General features: G+C 39.0%; 1 protein-coding gene across 1 annotated transcript in view; it reads right to left on the reverse strand.

Moving 5' to 3' along the window:
* Positions 1-16,565, reverse strand: part of ADGRL4 (adhesion G protein-coupled receptor L4) — a 106,490-nt gene that overhangs the window by 35,073 nt on the left and 54,852 nt on the right. The window contains exons 3-7 of the mRNA XM_065409842.1: positions 11,797-11,949; positions 5,059-5,214; positions 4,131-4,201; positions 2,153-2,332; positions 1,880-2,063 (exon numbers count right to left, since the gene is read on the reverse strand). Coding sequence (XP_065265914.1) covers positions 1,880-2,063; positions 2,153-2,332; positions 4,131-4,201; positions 5,059-5,214; positions 11,797-11,949 — 744 coding nt within the window. The remainder of the gene's footprint in view (positions 1-1,879; positions 2,064-2,152; positions 2,333-4,130; positions 4,202-5,058; positions 5,215-11,796; positions 11,950-16,565) is intronic.

A 16,565-nucleotide genomic window follows, 5' to 3' on the forward strand; every position in this document is an offset into this window, starting at 1 on the left:
AGTTTTGAAAAGTGAATATCTCACAGTGATCATTCCCTGGTACGAAATGCACATTGCACCATGATATAATGATGTGTGCTGTCAACAAACAAAACAAAAACAAACAAACAATCTTCGCCCCTCAGGACAAAAACTACATTAGAGGACACTGAGCTCTTTACTCAGTTCATTATAGTGCAGAGTTTCAATCACCCACAGTGGGGAAAAAAAAGTCAATCAGGCCTTAAAGAAAAAAAAAAAAAAAAAAAAAAAATCTAAAACTTGACTGATGGGCTAGAATCACTAAACTAAACCATCTGCATTGCTTATAGCACAGCACACAAAAACAATATGAGCTCTTCAATAGACCAGCTGTCAGAAAATGTTTGTCCGGACGTAAGAAATAGTTCTTCGCGGCTGAAGATTTGGATAGTGTGTAGTTCAAGAAGCTGCACCATGAAATGCAATGGAGAATGAGACATTCTTGTGGGCCTGGTCTCAAAAATAAGTGTGTGGGAAACACATCGGCATTGTGGGTAAGATATTCATAGTGCTGAGTAGTAATGGGAAAACTTCAAAAGGTTTAGAGTTTGGGTTCAGTTTGGATAAGCACCTATAAATTCAGATTCTCAAACAAAACTTTGCCAGAAAATGACTGAAATTTTCAAAGCTCTCCTTTAGGTCTCTGTATTAGCATCTGCTCTCTTTAGGGTGTGGCCTAGTAAACTACTCCCACAGTTGGCCATACAACTGGGTCCATCTGTGCTACAAATTACAAATGCAACAGGCTCCCTGGAGCTTATGAGACAGTGGTTCATTCTGTGTTGTCTCCCTCATTTCATCTGACAACAGCAAATCTCACTGAAGTGAAAGAAGGAAAAGGATCTGTCCTTCCTTAGAAACGGAGGCAGGTTTTTTCTCAGTATCATGGTGCATTTTGGGGAGTGATCTGTAAATGGCAAGATTTATGTGACCAGGGGAGGGAATACTGGATTTTACTACACCAGATCAGGAAACTGGGTCAATCAGAGGATATATGAGTTACTCTGGAAGAAGGAAAGCAGAATGGCTGGTCACAACCAAAAAGGGGAAAGAATATAGTCTTAGGATAGAGTCTCAAAAAGGGCACAGCACGAGCCTTACTCTGCTCCCACTGAAGCCTATAGTAACACTGTTATCTTCACTGCATGACTGCCTTCAGTGAGAGGAGATAGGCCAAAGCTGAGCACTTTTGAAAATGCTACTCTTAGTGTCTTCCTAAGACCATAACACAGAAGACAAGCAACTTATACATGGAGGGAGATAGTGGGAAGTCAAGTTGAGATCTTCCCCAATATCCTTATCTGAACTTTCTTGAAATTCAAAACACAGCTGTGCCATCACCAACACAGGGCTGGGCCTTCAAGGCACAGACTAGTTCAATGTTTGTTTACATTGCTTTTACTGAATCAAAAATAAAACAAAAGGTGGCTTGTAGAGTTCTGCTAGCAACTCTAATTTTCATTCTGTTGGCATTTTTAATGCATCTGTTCAAGATGTACAGTGATTTGCTAAAAGCAGTGTGATGACTGCCACTTTGGTCATGAGTGAAGTTTGAACTGGAAAACATTCAGAGCGGAAAGCATGACCCTCTATATCATCCCTCTAAGAACCAAGCTAGATCCTCACCTGGTGCACCCGGTCTTACCTTCATTGAAGTCAATATAGTTAGATGATTTACATTAGCCGAGGGTCTGGCCCAAAATCTGTAGGTGTTTTTTGGTTGCTCATTCAAACTCTTAAAACCCAAAATCTGTGGGTTTTACATAACACTACTTTAATCTCAACAATTTATACTGAAAAAATTTCACAGTGTAATTCACATCTAAAGTATCACTTACATTCATTTTCTTTTTCTTACCCATTTCACTTGCATTAATATCTAGCTGTGTTGTCTTTTTGAAGTTCTGTGACATGAGCAGCATTGCCTGTTCCGCAGCATGCATCAGCTTAGTGAGACTTGTTCTCCTGTTATCTGTAGGGAGTGCTTCCCAAACTGTAATTTTATCCTTTTGAACAAAATTGTTCACGGTGTTAACAAAAACCTGTCAGTATAAAAATATTTTTAAGCACAAAAGCCTTATGCTATTTATAAAAGGAAAAAAAATACAACCGTAATGCTCAAGCCACTTACATTAATAGTCACATTAGTAAGTGCTTCCTTGTCAGAAATTGTGTTATTCATAGTACTTAGTGATGGGTAAGATACAGATAATGCTTCCACATATGAAATCATATCTACAGGTGAAAGTTGTCCCACAGTGTTCCTATTGAATTCTTGTAGGAAAGCCAAGGGTTCTTTTATAGTCCTAATCTGAAAGAAACAGGAAATCAGTATACTTAGGAGATTCCACTGGCAATTCAACCAGCAAAGCAACCACTGATGACTTTTGGGGAATATAAAAGAGTTGCACAAATGATGGGGAAATAAATTAATGATTTCTGTGAATTAGTGAATAAGGGCCGGTTTCTACACACAAACAGGGGCACAGCAGGTCAGTGGGTCTACTTATGGAGCTACTCCAATTGAGTAGGCAAGCCAGAATTTGACCAGGCAAATAGACATCATAAAAGTATAATACATATCCAGCATACTGTCTTAATTTATTTTGACCAGTACAACTCAGTTTTATTTAGCATAATGCTCCATTATGTACTAGTAAACATTTTGTTGCATATTTTGTAAAAATAATTAAATCTTAGTAGTATGGCAACTTACCTATAGCCTCTTCTGTTAAATCTTTGCTGAGAGGTGGAAACAGATGGCCAGTTTTTTAAAAAATGAGGACTATAAAGCACACAGATTACCAAAATTCTATTGCAATCTTAATCTTCACTGCTAAGGGTTGAAAACTATTAAATAACTTCCCTACTGAAAATATTAATATAAAGTAATTAGATGGAAATGTTTGTACAAAAATGTTTATATTAGTAATGGGCTGAGAAGATTGAGATCTGGATCTGTATTAGGTTTAGGCTAGGGTTCAGAATTCAATGTCATGGCTGAATCAGAGAAGGGTTTCAGATTTTCTGGCACTGAAATCCAATGAGATTTCATCCCTATATAGTAGAAACATAATGAGATCATCCAATTTGGTGAGATTCCTGTGATCTCAAAGGTGAATATCCCATGAGATAGTGCTCTCATGAGATCCGGACTTTATCTTTGGTTGCATTCTAATGGAACTGGAAAACGGGCCTCTTTCTGTTTTTGATCGAACTCAGAATCAAAACTACAGGGGTAGGTTCAGATCCAAGGGCTCAAATTTAAAGCATTCATTTTTCTTCCAAATTTAGATTCAAGGTTTTGACCCAACCCTAGTTTACATACAGGTTTAAAAACAGACAGTCATTCGGTTTTAAGTTCAGATGTTGTACTTATCCTGTCTTCTCTACTTAATTTACAGTAAGCATGTTAATATAATGTATACCTTAAAATTGAAGAAATCAAACCTCTTATGTTAAAAGACTGGGTTCTTTTAAATCTGATCATTGAGGCAAACTGCTTGAGATAAAAAGCAAACACACACAGTGGTGATTCACTTAGTCTTGTGGACTCACCAGTTTATTTAATTTGCAGTTTGAAATTTATGCTTCTGGGGAAAAAATCTGGTTCCCCAATTCTTTCACATGCAGCCTAACACACGATGTTTTGAAGGAGAGAAAAATATTGGTACCCAAGTGTATTATTGCTCTATTTTATATTTTGTCACTTGCCTTCACTGCCTCTATAAATTATCTTTCTAGGTTTCCTTCAGAACAAACAAATAGCTGCACATAATTAAATGTAGAAAGGTGTAATTTCAAGAACTTGCCATTCAGAAACTGTTGAGTGATTACCACACTTCTGAATTCTATGCACAACATGATTTAGTTCACTGGAGATACAAACAAAACAAAGCTTGCAGGCAAATTAACACTGCTATTCAAATACATAACCATTTCAAATAAGCTGGAAGTATTAAAAAGACTTCTATATATATGCTTACATTCAACTATATCTTCAACCATTTGTTAAAAGTGCCTCAATAGATATTATAATCGAAATAACAGTTTTAAAAGAGAAACAATAAAAGAATTTGCAAATTAATCTATAAACCATTGCTACTTACTTCAGCTAAGGTTTGAGTAGTATTTTCAGTTATACAATCATTATGTAACTTGCACTTTGCCTTTGGATTTTCTGTAGAAATTAAAAAGAAGACTAATCAATTACAGTAACAGTTCTTGCATAAGAAAACCCAAACCTATACAGTATTTGAAACTTGTGCCTACATATGGATCATTCACAAGCATAAACTATTAAGACCTGATTCTGACCTCACTTACTGGGTTTACACTGGTATAAAGGCACCAAGCCACATTCTCTGCTGGTTTAAATGGGAACAGCTCCATTTACTTCAGTGGAGTTTTGCTAATTTACACTAGCAGAAAATCTGACCCATTGACTCACTGGGCTGGTCTACACTGCGGGGGGGGGGGGAGGGAATCGATCCAAGATACGCAACTTCAGCTACACGAATAGCGTAGCTGAAGTCGAAGTATCTTGGATCGAATTACCTGGGGTCCACATGGCGTGGGATCGATGGCCGCGGCTCCCCCGTCGACTGCGCTACTGCCGCTCACTCTGGTGGAGTTCCGGAGTTGACGGTGAGCGCGTTCGAGGATCGATATATCGCGTCTTAACGAGACGCGATATATCGATCCCGGATAAATCGATTGCTACCCACCGATACGGCGGGTAGTGAAGACGTACCCACTGTTTACACTGGTATGAGTGAGAGAAGAAATCGGGCTTATACAGCTTAGAATACACTCCAGCACAATGTCAGGTTGGGTCTTCAGATTTCATCACATTGTTCAGTACAAATACATTTCTAAGAGTACATCTCAATGATATTCTTAGAAAATATAGGTGTGAGTGCCTTGCCTCTTTTTCATGTCTGGATGATTAATCTAACTGAAGATAAAGAGACACTGGTGGGTTTCTCAGAAGATGTAGTTCTATAATAACACATAAACCTTTATAATATCATTTACCTTGGCAAGAAGTGCCATCATTTGGCTTAAACTGTAATTTTCCTGTGGATGGTTGATAACCTTCCTTACAGGAGCAGTTATATCCTCCATCCACATTTTCACATTTCGCATGATCTCCACAGGCAATGGTTACTGCTTCACTGCACTCATCTATATCTGCAAATATCGTGAGAAATTGAATTTTTTATTAAGTATTTAAAGACTAACACCTTGCTGCCTTGTTGATAAGTTATGCATAAAGCAATTTCACATCAACATTTCACAAAATACTATTAAAGAAAAAAATAGCAAAAAGCTAACAAAGCCAAATTTAATGGCAAACACATCTGCTAATTATATCACTTAGGGTTTGGAACAATAAAGCACAATTAAGCATCTTTTTAATGTTAAAAATATTCTTCAAATGAGACACTGCTGATTTTTTGCACAGCTATAACAACTCTGTGTTCACTGAAAAAGCCTTCTATTTGTACATATATTTTTCATGTTTTAAAAGTGAGTTTAAACGTTAATTCAACAATATCAAAATACTAGACTATGTATGATGAAAATAATCTGAAACCTAATTTTTCTACATATTATACTAAAATAGATTGTACTACCTTATTATTCAGTTAGAAAAGAGAGAGGAAACTGGTATACACAGCCTTTTGATTTAAAATCAATACTTTATTATTTTAGTATTTAAAGGATCAATTTGCCTGTCTGGTTAATCTGATATTTAAGTCAAAGGCTCTTTAAAGTGCTTGACTTGTCTATTTTATCCACATTTAAACTTGATTTCCCTAAAATTGATGATGCCTTCCTAATTAATTTGGGTAGGTAAGTTCAGTAATTCAATTGACTGAGTGAGAGTGGGTCTGAGAATTAAACTGATGAATTGTGGGAAGGAAATCTGTGAATTGATGGATTTGGAAAGGCAGGGCAAAAACTGATTTGATGGATGGGAAAGGGGGTCTTGCATTATATCGGCTGACTGGGGATAGCGACCAAATAATTCAGCTGATACACTGAGTCTTGAAACTATACTGAGTAATTGTGAGCAGTGGGGTAGGGGTCTGAGAAATTATGTACTGGGGGAGGAGGGAAGAACTGAACAGGCTGGAAAGAGGAAGGACCGAAAAAAGAATTGATTAATTTGTAGAGAGAAGCCAATACATGTATAGATTTAGAAGAGGAGGGGCTGAGAATTGAACTGAAGGATTGTGGAGGTGGAAAACAGAACTGATGATCTGGGAAAGAGGCCAAAATTAAATTGGTGAATTGGGGATTACTGAATACATTGGGTAGAGGTTGGGGGGAAACAACTGGAGATCTGCTTGCGGGAGGGTGCAAACACTTATGAATCGATGGAGGGGCTCATGCTGATAAGAGGGGTTCAGGGGAGAACAAGTTGAGAATGGATGCGGGGACTACAAAATAGTCTTTTAGTTTTGAGGAACTGATAATTGGTTTTCAGTGCTGGCACTGTTTAGATTAGAGAGTGGATTTCTGGTGACAGTGATTCTGTGAGGCAAAAATGGGTAAGAAAAAGAAGAATGAATAGATTTGGCACAGAAAGGGGAGAGTACGGATTAGGAGGAGCGGGAATACATTTGTCGAAAGTAGATGTTAGAACATAATTTGCCAATGGCAAGCATGTCTGGTTAAAAAAAGTCAGATAAATGCTTTAAAAAAATCTTATGTGTACGGAATTGTACATAGCATTTGAACATTTAATGGAGGAGTCTAAGAACCATCTCACCCCACTTTTTTTTATTGCTTTGTCTGCAGTCCCCCACAACCTCCTATCTTCTACTGGTTTAGACTGAGGCCTTCCTAGACAATTACAGCTTGCCATAATCACACTGGAAGGCACTAAGAGGTATCTTGAAAGATCAAGGGTGAGGCTAAGTTGCTGACATCTGTATTATGTTGATAATTCGTTTTGATACTTAATTAACAAATGTTGAGTCATTTGATTTCAGCATATGGGCTTTTGCATTATTTATATCTGAATGGTTTTTATGACCTGCCTGCTGAGGTGGCAACCATGTCAAATCTCAGTGGATTGATAAAAGTGAGGAAAACAAAAAGAGAAGTACCATGTGAGATATTGCTACACAAAGGGTAAATCATAATTAAATGCTGTCATTTGAAGGCATGGGGCCAAAGACACTAGTCCTGGCATTTAAATAATCCACTCACATCAATTAATTGTATGGCTCTTTTCTGGAGCATGTAAATGTCACTCAGTGTCCCGCTATGTGACTCAGTGTAACATAGATGCACTTGGATTAAATTGAAGTGCCAAGGGTGAGCCAGTCTGCATAATGGCTCCACAGATGAGCCTCATCTCCAGGGATTTTCTTGGCCTTCTCAGCTATGTAGAGAAGGATGTGTAAGTCCTAACAAGATCTCCAGCATGCAGCTCATTGTGAAATATCAATAAATGACAAACTTCACAACAACCCGAAATGCCTGATTTGAATGTGTGCTAAAGTAATCTATTAATAGTTTGATTTATAACAACACTTATAAAGTTGGTATTAAAATCAATAGATGACTAATAGCAACCTTCCTTTCCTAAAAATTATACCTCCTAGAGATGTGCATAAATAATTGAACGTACTCCAGATCATCATTGCTAAGTATCAGGTTGCTATGTCACTTATCATTACAAAAGTTTTTCCAGGTTATTATACTTGTCTTGGAACATATGATAATTTGTTTTTCATAAACCCAAATCATTTATTTGTCATTATCAGGTATTTATACAAATTACCTTTCTTTTCATACTGTTGTCACATATTAATTGTAATGGAGACCTTAATGAGGAGGCAGGATTATCAAAACAGAAGTGGAAGTTCATGGACATGACAGGCAACAAAGATGCTAAGGACATACAAACCGACTGAGGAGTATATACAAATAGTTTATCTGCAGCTGAGTTGTCTATACAGAATTAATTTATATGAATCCTAACTAATTCAGTGTTTGCTGGAGAAAATATTTACTGGAATAGATAATTAAAAGGTACTGATCACCTTCATGTTCTCTTTAAACAAATATGATTTGCAGGTGCCGTCAACAATTTTACTACCATTTCAAGGTAGATTGCATGTTGCTTTTAAATAGTTTAACAGTGTCAGTTTACATTTTCTTCTGTACTTTTTGCAGGGTTTTGGGGTTTTGGGGGGGTCATTCTATTTTAGATGAATATGCAACTTTAGACCACACAGGAAACAACTGCTTGTCAATGCTTTTAGAAAGTGATCCATTTCCACCTGAGGTTTGTAGCCAGGAGCCCATTCATTCTCCCATTACCTACAATAGGAGCAAGTTTGGGCCCCAAAAACCCAGTCTTACGACTCTAACTCACATGAGTAGTCTTTAGTGAGAAGATTCATGAGTGATGGTTGAAGGACTGGGCCCTTTAATGAGAAGACCAATTGCCATGGCTCAGCAAGGAACCCTGCCTTTCAGAAAATATTCAAAATAAACCCTGGAAGTGAGCTTTGAAGCCTTTATAATAGCTCTGATCAGAAAGAAATATTAAAGCAAAACCCCCCAAAATAACACCACCAACACCATTTAACTAGTATGAAAAGAGATGTATAACTTTTTATTATATTTCTGCTTTTTTGTCACTGCTCATACTACAGCAGGCAAGATAATTCCAATTAATATAAAGGTAGTGAGAATGGTTATTATGTTCAGTCTTGCCAATTATGGGATCATAGCTATATTTCTTTGATTCTTCATCAGCCAGTCAAGACAGCTTGATGTCTACATTATAAATGATGCTTATTAGTAGCTTGCAGGGTATTGAAAAGTCCACTGGTAAAGGACCAGATGTTCCTTTTGGTTTTGCACTGTGGAGGGAAGCAATGTACACAAAGTGGATTCCAAATTGTCCTAAGAAGGGCATATGCAAAGAGATAACAGCTATGTGGCATAATAACATATCCCCACACAAACAGCACTCCAAAGTTCTATGAGGGAGAAAGGGTGAATGGCCAATCAGCTGGGGGGAAAAGTCAGGACCCGAATGCAGAAGAATGGTGCAGCTTCTTCCAGAAATCGTGATGCAGAGATGTCAAATTCATTCTGGACAGAAACAAATTCTATTTTTGACCCCTTGGGCTGGGATTACAATTTAGGGTCCATTCCCCTTTGACCCACAGCAGAACTAATATACAAAGATCAAGGGTGGAAAATGGCTTTTATGTAGTAAATAAGCTTATAATTATTATTTAACTTATATTGAGCATCAGAAGCGGGAAAATATCCTCACCTTCAGGACCACCACTATTTCTACTTTGTGTTTTTTTTCATTCCCTATTCTCCTTTCTCAATTTCGCTGTCCCCTGTCTTTGTGACTCTCCTCCTTTCTTCCCTGTGTTTTTCCTTCTCTACAGCAACCTCCAGTTTTTCTTCTCCCTGTGGGTGTAATCATCACCCCATTCCCTAATCTATCTGATATAATGATCAGCCATGAAAAACTTATCACTGACATGTAAAGTGTCATCATTAGATATGAGAGTTAACAGCCCAATTAGATTAATGGGGGGGAACTGCCATCTCCCAGAACCAGTGTTTTAGGCTGTCTTTAGACCCAGGAAGACAACATTGCATTGGTTATGCTTGCTTCACATTTGAAAGGTTAACATGACATCTCAGAGGGATAGAAACTTTTTGTTTGTTTGTTTAAAGAAAGCTTAGATTGTGCAAATTCAGAATGTGTCTTGGGGCCACATAAATCATCAAGTGGGCTGACAGCACTGTCCTAGTGCAAATTAAGCAGCTCTGAGTTGTACAGCATAGCCAACACTCCTATTATAATACTGATGCTCACTCCAGACATATGGCACTGCCTGCCACCTAGGTACTCCACTAGGGTGCTATTGTCTGTGTGTAGAAGACATGTCTGAGACCTCTCCCACATGTAGATGATCCATGGGTTACAACATAATCCTCTATGGCTTCCTTGATAAACTGCAAAACTGACTTTATTTATTTTGTACCTGTATTTAATGAGATAATATGCCACGAGGTTATTTTTTGTTTTGGAACATGTCAGCTCCATCCACACTGATTTGCACAAAAGAAGAGGAAAGCTGACAATGAAGGACCACTAGAGGATGACAGTAGAATGTCTGCACTGTGAACAGCAGGGAAAAAAGTTTATTATTAATTTATAATACCTTAGGCATGGAACAGGACCCCATTGTGTTAGGTGGTATACAATCACAGAACAAAGAGATAGCCCTTGCCCCATCTAGATACTTACAATCTAGGATACATCTGCTTTGAAATCAGGGACTTCAGCACGTGTAGGCATATCCAAGCTAGCTTGGATCTAGCTAACTCGAATAATAATAGTGAAGCTGCAGCAGCACAGGTGGCAGCACGGATTAGCCTCTTGAGTACATAGCTAGCTAGACCAATGCTAGCTCAGGTATGTCTACACGTGCTTCAGTCACACCTATGGCTGCAGTGTAGACATAATCTTAGTACAAGAAAAGAGACAAGGGATGGATATAGACAGACAAACGTAATAATAAAAAGTAATCTCTCTCAATTGGCAAAAAAGTAAAGCAAAACTAGGAACATTCAAGTGAAACAACTTTGAAGACAAGACTTCTGAAGCTTATAGTAAAAATCAAGACATCTTCTAGAAATAGGTAATTTTTATAGCTAATTGTGCTCACAACATGAATCCCAGATTACTAAATTGCTGTGAATCTGTTCTCAAGTTAAATGGAAACATGGTATCAGGATGTGAGGAACATCAATGAAAGTTTGACTAGATCACTCTCTAGCCTAATATGCCACTATTTTGCTTATATTTGGAATGGTAAGAAAAGACAGAGATTGTCAGGACTGCCAAGCTTTGGAGAGAGATATCTGGAACTAGATATATTCAGCCCAAAGATGATATACCTGTGTAAAGAGGCAACAGATTTATTGCTTGTTTTCCCATTCCCCAAAGAGTATCACAGCACAAAAAGAAAATTACCAAAGGACTGAAAAAAGAGAAATAGTTACAATTCTTCCAATGAAGGGCAATCCTTAAGGACTGCACAATTGTTCAGAAATAATATTTTCACAGAGAATATTTCTGTCTTGTAATCCTAAACGTGATCCATCAAACTGCTACACAGGCAGAAACTGAAGGACTGCACAGTGGGTAGGTAGCTACTCATTCTACTCACTACCTTAAACCAGAACTGAAAAGAAGAATTAGTGAGGGATGAAGGGAATTTTGGAATATTGGCCAGAGTCTGGTGCTGAGGTGTAAGCAAACTGAACGTGGCTGGGACAAACCCTAAAGGCCATTCTGCTGGTCCAGGATCAGTGGATTGTCTTGAATTCTGACCAAATCCCATCTGACCCCTGCCAGGCCCATTGTGTTGGCAGAGCCAGGAGAAGGTGGTGTAAGATGGAAAGAATGTGGGCCACCATTTGGCCTTAGATCTGTATTCCTATATAAAGCGACTGCATTCGGGTTAAATCCTGAAGTTCTGTTGAGGTCAATGGGACTTTTGTTGAGTAAAGATTATAGGAAGCAGAATTTTGTTATTGAGACATAGGGGCTTGAACTGGAATACCAGGTCTGTGAATTGTGGGAAGCTCTCATCCAAATTGCACAGATCAGGGCACCTGAATTTCTTTTACTGGATTTCTCTAATTAACAGGAGGCATAAGAAATAAGTGACAAATTAAAGCTACCTGGATGACATTATAGTAACTTACCCACACAAAAGGTTCCATCATTAGTTACAAACTTCTCTTGACCAGTGCTCGATCTGAAACCAGTTGCACACATGCAGTAATAACTCCCCACAGTATTGGTACAGTTGGCGTTCTCTCCACAAGGTTGTGTAGCATTTTCACATTCGTTATCATCTGTCAAGAGACAAATTACATAAAAATAATTTTCTTTTGCCAGTTTAACAAAATAATGGTTTAATCTGGACTCCAGTATTTTTTATTTATAGATGTTGAGATTAACATGCTGATTATTTGTTTAACACTGGCCTCACCAATGCCAAAGACTTAATCATGCTCAAAGCCACATAGGTATCCAAAGTAAAACTTTCCACTACATGCATCTGACGAAGTGGATATTCACCCACGAAAGCTTATGCTCCAATACGTCTGTTAGTCTGTAAGGTGCCACAGGACTCTTTGTCGCTTTTTACAAAGGAAAACCAGCTCTGTATTAGAGGAGAACAGAAATGCATGTACTAAACTGATGTTCTAGCAGGAATCCCCACTTCCAAATCACATATCAGGTCAGATACGCTCATGTTTGCCTGATCTCCAAATAGAGACCTGGTGTGATGTCATGGGTCTCAAACCCAGGCCTGAGAGTGCCCAGACAACTGTCGCATTTTCATCTCCACCCAATGTCTGCTGAAGCCTGGTGGGTTGAGGAGCTAATATAACTACAGCCTCAGCCGAGGCACCACCCACAGGAGCCTGGATTGGAGGATCGCCAAACTCCACGTAAGCCAGAAGGAGGCATAGGAAGTTGTCTGAGCAACTAGGTAATTCCCGGTTGCTTCTGCATTGGATCCTGCTTGTGCCTGCTTCCTTCATTCTGCACCCAACCCTGTTCCTGATTCCTTCTTTGCTCCTAGCTTCCCCCTGCCTTTGTTCCTGCTCACCACTGTGCTCCTGCTCTGTGCCTGATCCTTGCCTCTCTTCCAGTTCCTGTCATTTTGCCTCACTTCAGTTACCAGTCCCAGCACTGACCCTGGGCTCTGGTAATTGGCAGTTGGCTCTGGTGCTGACCCTTGACTTTATCTGCTGACCTGGACACCTGCTGTACCCACTAGACCTGACTTCTGCTCTGACCTTCAGACAATTGTCCCAGTCCTTAACATGTGGATGGTGTCCCGAGATCCACACATGGAGGATGGGCCATGGGCAGGTGCACAGATATACAGTATATTGTTCTCCACTTCCATCCTTCTAGAGATTTTTTGGAAAAGAATGCATTATTTTTGCTATGGAGCCTCCTCTCCTTAGGGTCCCTGGGACAGCTAATGCCAAAGAGAAGAGGGCTTCTGCCAGGGGCAAGAATTCTGACCTAGATAACCTTAATCTCCCACAAATTTTGGGGGATTCACCAACTATAAAGGCAGGCCCAGTGGTATATTTCAGAAGGGGGCCAACCCATGCTCTCAATGGAACAACAGGGAAATAACTTCATAAGGGTATCTTTCAGAAGATTACCTCTCTAGACACCTTTCCTGTGGGTTTTATCATGGGGGAGAGGGAGGAGAAGAGGAATGATCCAAGTGAATTGGCAAAACATACTAAGAAGCCATAGACTAGCGCATTAGTCAAGTGAATCAATACACACAATACAACTATTTCTTCTATTTTCTTCCATGCACATTGCATTCTGGATGCTCTATCCAATTAAATAATCGTCTGACCAACTTTAGGGAACACTGCAAAACCTTCATCTTCAGTAAAGTCTATTCATTATAGCAAGAATGACACAACACCGATACCTCCACCCACTCAAATGTTCCCCCCCCAAAAAAATCCTGAAGCAAAAGAAATAAATTTACCTACCAAGAGCTCCCAGGAACCAAAAAATACTCCAAGCAGAGTTTTTAATCCTAAGAGAGGGAGGCTCTGGCTATTCCCATGAAGTCCACTAGGGACTTTGCTCTTACTTTTATATGGAAGATGCTCAGAGTCTATAGTGATGGGGAGCAGTATAAAGCCCTAAGATATAACTATTAATTGCAGAAGAATATTTATATTAAGAGGCATGGTAGCAGGGGAGAAAAAATGATGGCAAGTGTCGCAAATAAGGTGTTTTCAGACACAGGAGCAAGACTGTGCCAGCAGATAAAGATAATACCAGTGTGCCAAATTTGTTGAGAGAATGGCAACATTTGTAAAGATATAGCAGGAACAAATTTCTGCCTTGTAACTTATTCTGGACCCGTGGAATAGCCCAGGTACAGGGACCTTTTCAGATGTAAAGTTAATAGGTAGCCCTTTCACTACATGTGATTTAACACACCTTTCAGTTAATTCACAGTGCAAATGCCAACTCAGGAACATCAAATGGATTTACAACATTCTCCAGAGGACTTTGGGTCAATGCTAATGAATGGATTACACTCATTATAACTAATATTGTAATTTAATTTAATAAGGAATCCAAGTGTAAAAGCAATTTGCTAATGTATGTTAATATTTATTTTATGGCTTTAGCAGCTGTACTTCTGAGAAAACAATAGAGAAGGGTGTGTGATTTGGCTCTCACTTACAGAACACTTGTGTACCCCCGAATTAACTTCAGTGAAGTAATGGAATTGCATCAGGGAAAAAGTGGTGTAAATGAGATCAGAATCAGAGCCAGAAACTAATAATTTAAGCTATGAATACTTCATGATCAGTGGCATGCTTCTCACTCCAATGACAAGCATGCTAGAGTACATGCCATAGAAAACTTTAACCTTCAGGCTGTTTTCCTTTAGAACTCACCCTCTTGGGGACAGGGAGTGTGACGATGGAATTGCATTTTGTGTGTGTGTTTGGTGATCTTGCTCAGAATGACCCATTATTGTGATGCATACTATCCATTAGAACCCTAGCCTTTCAGCTGAAAAAAATCAGTGTGGCTATGAGTGTGCCATACAATTTCTACTATTAAGATAGAAAAAATTGGTGTTGTGGCAGGCAATGCCATGATTTCTAGAAAATAAGACACACTGGTTTTGGAAAATGTGGGGTGGAAGCCTTAGAAGAACAGAAGTGGGTAAGAAAACTGACTATATGGAGATTTATTCAAGGCCAGGGGGAAATAAAGCTGAATAGACAGAGGTCATAGAATTTTGTGAGTGGGAAAAACAAAAACTCCTGCCTGTATTTTCTAGTGTCTCGGACATAAGAGCTGCAGTCCTGAAAGCCTGGCTGTATTATAGCTCTCAAGTGGCCCAAAGAACACTCTCAAGCAGTATAAACTGACTCATACAGTGGACACCATTAAAATCTTTACAGTTTTGCCTAATTAACTTTCCCGTGGTATTGGCGGCATTCCATATATTTAGGGAGCTCATAAATATTTTAATGGTAAGCATTGTATATTAGAAGGATCTCCTGTTCTGGGAACCTTTTCAGATAAGTGCTCCTGCTGCCCCCCACTTTCCTCAGAGGAAACAAGTCTCTTTTTTAATCACCCTACAAGCCTGGTTTGTTTTCATTCATCTGGCTTGATTAGCTAATGAGCACAGAATTTTAGGCTGCTTACACAAAGGCATCGCAGGAACTCCTTACAAGGAAGATTACGAAAGCTAACTTCCCAGATCACTTAACGTCAGGTTTACATGGATGCAACTCCATATACATCAATGGTTCTAATCCTGATTTGCTCCCATGTTCTAATCATGAATGCTCCTGTCACAGACAGCAGAATCAGGCCTGATCTATGTATAATTTGGTTCCACAATGTTTAGGAGGGTCCTAATAACTGTGTACAAACATTTTAGGTATCTCAGTACCAAGAAAAGAGAGAAACTATTTAGTATTGAACCTACAAGTGCTGACATGATGCACAGCAGGAAGCAAATGGCTATTGCTTTCTAGCACTATCTGTAAATGCAGGCTATAACTATGTACAAGTGTGCAGAGAAGTAAGTCTCAAGCCTCTTGTATGGTTCCTCTTTTACTCTGCAGTAACAGTGCAGGTAAAATAAAGGGTAGGACATAGCAAGACAGAAAATGTGTGTGTCTAATGACATATAGGAGTAAGTGTGAGCCGTAGCATCCTTGAAGACAATGGACTATGCACATGCTGTTAAGTGGTTTACTGGACTGGAGCCAGAGTTCTGAGCTCCTTACAGATTAGAGCTCCTAGACCAGAGGAACTTGGTGGTCACACTGCATTGTTTTCATTAATGCCTGATAAAATTCACCAATTGTTCCCGGTCATGGTCATTACCTTTCCCTCATGCTTGCACTGTGCAAGATAAACTTTTCTGATGTGGGACAAGGCATTAGAAATAGGAGTAATAGGAGAAACTATGAGATCTGTTTTGACTGAGGAATAGCCTTTGAAGAGAAATGGTGGATATTCCATCACCTGAGACAATTAAAATAATTGGACAATGCACTAGAAAATGCACATTAGAGAAGGAGCCTGCATCAGCAGAGAGGTGGAGAGATGCCCTGCAGTTGGGGTGATCATTTAGACTTGTGCAGAGTGGCTGCAAAATGCTACCAAACTCAGAATGGCAGCATTTTACACCATTTTGCATAGCTGTCAACAGTGACACAGGGAGTGCAGTAGAGAATTAGGCCAAACATGACCTTGCCATCTCTAACTTGACCACCAACTCTGCTTTCAGAAACAACAAGGCTTGTCATAATCTAGATTGGAATGCAAGAAACCTCAAAGTCATCTGAGATGAAACCTAGCAATTTACATGTCAAAAACAAGCAAAGTGAGCATCTGAAGTGCTAATATGATATCAGTGAAGACTTGACAGTAA

This window comes from Emys orbicularis, chromosome 8 (genome assembly GCF_028017835.1).
Source record: "Emys orbicularis isolate rEmyOrb1 chromosome 8, rEmyOrb1.hap1, whole genome shotgun sequence".
NCBI lineage: Eukaryota > Metazoa > Chordata > Testudines > Emydidae > Emys > Emys orbicularis.